We start from the raw sequence: 6,000 nt of genomic DNA, 5'->3' as shown, positions 1-6,000 counted from the left end.
CATTTGCTGGTAGTGAGGAAGACTCTCCTTGCCAGGGCCATGTTGCACTGCTCCAGACTGGCATGACCAGGGCTCCCTGGAGCTACCCTTGGTCTCCCCACCACCTGCCTTTCCCTTTAGGCTCCAAATCATCTCTCTGCTCTGACCCAGATGCCCCCACACCTGAAGTCCCAAGCTGTTCATCCTTGGGATTACTGACATCTCAAACATGTGACTTCATGACATGAGATGTCATGAATACTGACATTTCAAATGTCTCATTTCAAAATGAGCATACAGTATGATGCCCTAACACAGAATGATGGAGATTTCAGATTGACTTCTTACGGGACACTTAGGATACAGCGCAGAGATTCAGGGTTTAGACAGAGAGTGCTAAGAGTTGGCGTGTTGGCAAAGGGCGGAGGAGAGAAGGTGAGAGCTGGAGAGGCGGTGGGTGGGGGCCCTGGAGCCCAAACTCTTTTCCTTTACAATTTTGCCGGTGGCCAGTCCTAACATGTGAATAAACAGATGAGTAAGCAAAGGGGCACTTATGCAAGAACAAATAAAAATAATTGTGTCACACCTCACACACGCCACCCAGAGCCTGGAGCAGGATCCCAGGGAGGGGCGTCGCGGTGGGGGCATGGGTGCCGTGAGCTGAGTCTCCTTCAGAAACCAGAGCCAACTTGGCAGCCCTGTCGCTGTGGGAAAGGAATACCCTTTCCTGGAGGGAGGCCAGCGTTTACTCCCTTTACAGCTGCAGCGTGCGGGGGAGGGAGGTGCCATCCCATACCCATCCGTGGAGGTTTTGCAACCCAATGAGTGAACCCTTTGGGACTCAGGGCTGAGCAGCACCTCTTCCCGGGCCCGGCCCTGCGTGGCGGCCACCTGCGATCCAAGTGGTACCAGGCAAGTGCAGAGGAGGGCACTCACAGGGCCAGGACACTGCCCACCGGGGCCTTTACCAGGCTTTGGGGCTGCCTCCTGACCGAGCTCAACAGGCCCAGGCAGCTGCTGCCTGAGCCACCGTGGGTGTCCCAGCCGCCCAGGGAGCGACAGCCACATTCCAGGCTCTGGGCTGGCAGGGAAGGTCGGCCGCAAGTTTCGACAGGAGACTGGCTGACGTTCAGGCACATCGGCACTGAGAGGTTCCTCCCTTCCCCGGGAGGTCCCAGGTTGAGGAGATGGAAGAACAGGTGTTCAAGGGGGACCCTGACACCCCTCATTCCATCTCCTTCTCGGGCAGTGGGTTCCTCTCCTTCTACCAGGCCGGGGCGGTGGATGCCCTTCGGGACCTGGCCCCCCGGATGCTGGAAACAGCCCATCGCTTCGCTGGGACATCAGCAGGTGCGGTGGTGGCAGCCTTGGTCATCTGTGGGATCGAAATGGGTAAGGCTTTTGTTCTGGATTCCCTGGGGAGCTTCTGGAGGGGTTCTACAAAGCAGAACCTGAGGGTGGCTTGAGGATACTTTGGGGAACAAAGCCAGGTCTTCTGGGTGGTGGGAAGGGAAGATGTAGGTTGAGTGGGATAGCATTTGTGTTCAGGGTTTGCTGGGTCCCAGTCTCTGACCCACTGGCTGAGCTTGGCAATTTGTTTCCCTCTCCCTCAGCACCCTGACCTGTGACACTGTCTCCCAGGGTCTGGGAGAGGGAAAGGCGGTATCTCTCTGAAACATCCTGTCTTGGGAGTTACACCACGACACAGGCATACAATGGGTGAAGAGCTGCTCCATCCTGGCCTCATTTAAAAATACAAATATCCTTGGGAAGGACAAATTGACATCTTCATCATCTTGGTGGGGGTGGATTCGTGAGACCAGCTTCCAAGTGGCTGGAAGTGAAAGCCCTGGGCTTGGAGGGATGGACAGAGGGGTTGGCGGAGGGAAACTGGGAAGGAATATGGGAGGCCTCACTTTGCCTGCTGCCCCATTTGTCCAGGGGGCCCGGAAGGAAGGATGGGGCGACACACGGAGAAGCAGGAGCGCCATCCTGTGAAAGGGGAGTGGACTGTTCCGAGCAGCCCACACGGCAGGCCCAGACCCGGTCCCGGAGCGGGCAGCGGGAGCATTTACTCATTTGCTGCACTACCATTCTGTGCGAGCCTGTGTTCTGGGCACTGGGGACAAAGTCCCTGCCCTCACGGAACAGAAATTCTAGAGAGAGTGGACGCACATGATAAGCCTCCAAACAAGTAGTCTCATAACATCAGATCAGGAAGTGATAAGAACTATGAATAAAATCACAGCAGGAAAGGGTCAGAGAATAAAGTGAGGACTGTTTGAGGAAGGGTGGTCAGGGAGGCCCTTTTGGAGGAGGTGACATTCAAGCAGAAATCCGAGCAAAGCGAGAGAGCAAGCCATTTGATGATTGGGGAAAAAAGACGGTTCTGGGTGCAGGACCAGCCGGGGAGCCCGTGGTGTTGGGGAGTGAGGAGGGGGCTTGGGGGTGAGGCTGGAGGGGCAGGCAGGGGCCAGGTCACGTGGACCTCGTAGCGGGGAGAACCAATTTCACTCCTGGGGAGTGGGGAGGAAGGAGGGAGGCAAAGGGGACAGGTGGCCGAGAGCGGGGGCTGGAGCCCAGTCCTCAGGCGTTGGGTCCCCGTCAGGGCTGGATGCTCTGTGCCGCAGTTTCTACTCTGTCCAGCTGAGATTCTACTCGCGTCTCATTCTCAGGTTACATTAGAGGGTTAATGGCCTGAGTGAGTGAACTGGTTGGTATGTGTCAACTGCCCCGCTGTGCAGAGTGAGACGAAGGGGGGAGGGCAGAAACAAGGAGAGCAACGCTGGGGGAGGTGGGGGGCGGGTGAAATGAAGGGGAGAGTAGCGTGGAGCCATATACACTAACGCATGTAAATAGACAGCCGGTGGGAATTTGCTGTACGACTCAGTTCAGTTCAGTTCAGTCGCTCAGTGTCCAACTCTTCGCGACCCCATGGACCACAGCACCCCAGGCCTCCCGGTCCATCACCAACTCCCGGAGTTTACCCAAACTCATCTCCATTGAGTCGGTGATGCCACCCAACCATCTCATCCTCTGTCATCCCCTTCTCCTCCAGCCTTCAACCTTTCCCAGCATCAGGGTCTTTTCCAATGAGTCAGCTCTTCACATCAGGTGGCCAAAGTATTGCAGCTTCAGCTTCAGTATCAGTCCTTCCAATGAATATTCAGGACTGATTTCCTTTAGGATGGACTGGTTGGATCTCCTTGCAGTCCAAGGGACTCTGACTCAGAGAACTCAAACTGGGGCTCTGTAACAACCCAAAGGGGTGGGAATGGGTGGGAGAAAGGAGGGAGATTCAAGAGGGAGGGGGCGTATGTACACTGATGGTTAATTCATGTAGATATGTGACACAGATCAAACCAATATTGTAAAGCAATCATCAATTAAAAATAAATATAAAAAAATAATAAAGTTGACAATTAAAAATAAATTAATATAAAAATTAAGTTGACAAAAATAAATAAATACAAAAAATAGAGTTGAATGAGCAATAAAAAAGGGGGGGGGTAGGAAAGAAACAGGGAGAGCAGTAGAAGACTGTTCTCTGAAGCAAGGGATGAACAGGGCAGGTGGCCGGGCGGTGAGCGCAGTGAGGGCGTCAGCTTTAGGGTGCACGTTGGAGGAAGGGCCAGGGATGAGGGGCCCACTGCAGAGTGAGGAGGGGAGCCAGCAGGGCCCCTTCCTGCCTGCAGATCTGTGCTAGGTGAGATGTCTTTCTCTCTGTTTTAAATAATAATTGTAATACCCATTCCCTGAGTACCCCTTCCACGCAAGACAAATTTTTTTTTTCTCATAATTCACAAGTGATCACTTCTTTCTCGATTCAAACAATGCAAAAGTATTTAGAGTATAAAGGGAAAAAGAAGCCTTCACTCACCTCCCCCCTTGTCCCCAATCCCACTTCTCCTCCTGGAGCCCGTGGAAGGACTCTGCTGGGATCCTTCTAGATCTTTTTTTTAATGACAAGTCCTCTGTGAATGTAGCAGTTCATCCTTCAGTTACCCAGTGGACCCTAGGACAGGCCTTCAGAAAGGGGCTGGAGTGAGCATCCTCTACTCCCTGGTCTTGGAGTCACAGACTCCCTCCCCTTGGAGACACCCCCTTTTCTGGGATTTCTCTCATTCTAGGTACTTGGGTCACTCGCCTGCTCCCTTGCCCCCATTTCCTCATGTCTTTAGTTCAACTTCTTAAAATGCACCAGCCAGAAGGGTCAGTGGTGTCTCTGTCTTCGGGCATTTGAGAACTTTCAGAATTAATCCAGTTCAATCAATAAACACTGCCCAGATGGTTGGATGGCATCACCGACTCAATGGACATGAGTTTGAGTTGGTGATGGACAGGAAGGCCTGGCTTGCTGCAGTCCATGGGGCCGCAGAGTCGGACATGACTGAACTGAACTGAAAACTGACTTGGCCAGGCTGTGAGGGACATGGATGCCAGGGGACAGGGACTCAGACCCATGAGAAGGGCCCCTGACGGCGGTGTGACCGAGGGCTGGTCTGCGTGCCGGCCACATGCCTGTGACTGGGAGGGAAGTTCAGGGAAGGGTGAGGGGTGTGGTCTTTTCATTCAGCAGCATGTTTATGAGATTGAGCCACCGTCACTCAAGTGTACTTCATTCATTTTAACTGCCATGCAATTTACTACTAACCAGCCCTCCCCCGAATCAGGCACTGTTCTCTTTGGTGTATTAACTCATTCAGTCCTCACAGCAACCCTCTGAGGTGAAAACTACTATTATCTCCATTTTACAGAGGAGGAAACTGAGTCACAGAAAGCTTAAATCACTTGCCTAAGGTCATGCAAACAGTAGTTGGTAAAGCTGGTGTTTTAACCTAGCCTGACCTTTAAGCCACTTTGCTGCTGCTGCTTTTTTTTTTTTTTAATAAATATCTATTTACTTGACTGCACCAAGGTCATAGTTGTGGCATTCAGGATCTGCGTTGTGGCATGAGGGATATTTAGTCATGGGATCTAATTCCCTGACCAGGAATTGAACCTAGGCCCCCTGCATTGGGAGCTCAGAGTCTTAGTCACTGGACCACTAGGGAAATCTCGCCACTCTGCTTCTTGACAAAGCAGTGTCAGGGGGCATGGATGCTGGTTGTATGGACACCAGGGTCAAGGAAGCCTCTCTGAGTAGGTGGAATTTGCACAAAGACCTGAAGGAGGGGAGGGAGTGAGCCACGAGAACGTCTGGGGAGAGCATTCAGCAAAGAGGGACACATGACTTGTCCCATCCTGTCATCAGTTAGAAGCAGAGCAAGAACCAGGACTCAGTCTCCTGATTTTCTTTAATCTTCTTCACCTCTTTTCGGATCTATTCAATTAAAACTGTATTGTGGTTCATTTAGCCATCCTGTTGATGGACATGGCCAAGTTTTTGTTGTTATAAACAACACTGCAATGAGCATCCTTGTTTGGGTCTCTCAGGTCCACATGGAATGTTTCCCTAGGATACATATCACATGAACTTTACCAGACTTGGCTAAATTATTCGCCAAAGTGGTTGTACCAATTTAACCACTCAGTTCAGTTCAGTTCAGTTCAGTTGCTCAGTCATGTCCGACTCTTTGCGACCCCATGAACCACAGCACGCCAGGCCTCCCTGACCATCACCAACTCCCAGAGTTTACCCAAACTCATGTCCATTGAGTTGGTGATGCCATCCAACCATCTCATCCTCTGTCATCCCCTTCTCCTCCTGCCCTTAATCTTTCCCAACATCAGGGTCTTTTCAAATGAATCAGCTCTTCACATCAGGTGGCCAAAGTATTGGAGCTTCAGCTTCAACATCAGTCCTTCCAGTGAACACCCAGGACTTATTTCCTTTAGGATGGACTGGTTGGATCTCCTTGCAGTCCAAGGGACTCTCAAGGGTCTTCTCCAACACCACAGTTCAAAAGCATCAATTCTTCTGAGCTCAGCTCTCTTTATAGTCCAACTCTCACATCCATATATTTAACCACTAGCAGTTCCTGATTTCCCCACAAAGTCATCATCAACCTTTGGGACTAT

General features: G+C 51.6%; 1 protein-coding gene across 2 annotated transcripts in view; it reads left to right on the top strand.

Moving 5' to 3' along the window:
- Nucleotides 1-566: 566 nt before the first annotated feature.
- PNPLA1 (patatin like phospholipase domain containing 1) overlaps nt 567-6,000 on the top strand; it is a 55,559-nt gene continuing 50,125 nt past the window's right edge. For both annotated transcript variants that reach the window (XM_025270904.3, XM_025270935.3), the window contains exon 1: nt 567-1,371. In XM_025270904.3, coding sequence (XP_025126689.3) covers nt 1,167-1,371 — 205 coding nt within the window. In that variant the 5' untranslated portion in view covers nt 567-1,166. The remainder of the gene's footprint in view (nt 1,372-6,000) is intronic.

This window comes from Bubalus bubalis, chromosome 2 (assembly GCF_019923935.1).
Source record: "Bubalus bubalis isolate 160015118507 breed Murrah chromosome 2, NDDB_SH_1, whole genome shotgun sequence".
Taxonomy (NCBI): Eukaryota; Metazoa; Chordata; class Mammalia; order Artiodactyla; family Bovidae; genus Bubalus; species Bubalus bubalis.
Note: the sequence above shows the minus strand (reverse complement) of the source record. Positions and strands in the feature narration are given on the sequence as shown.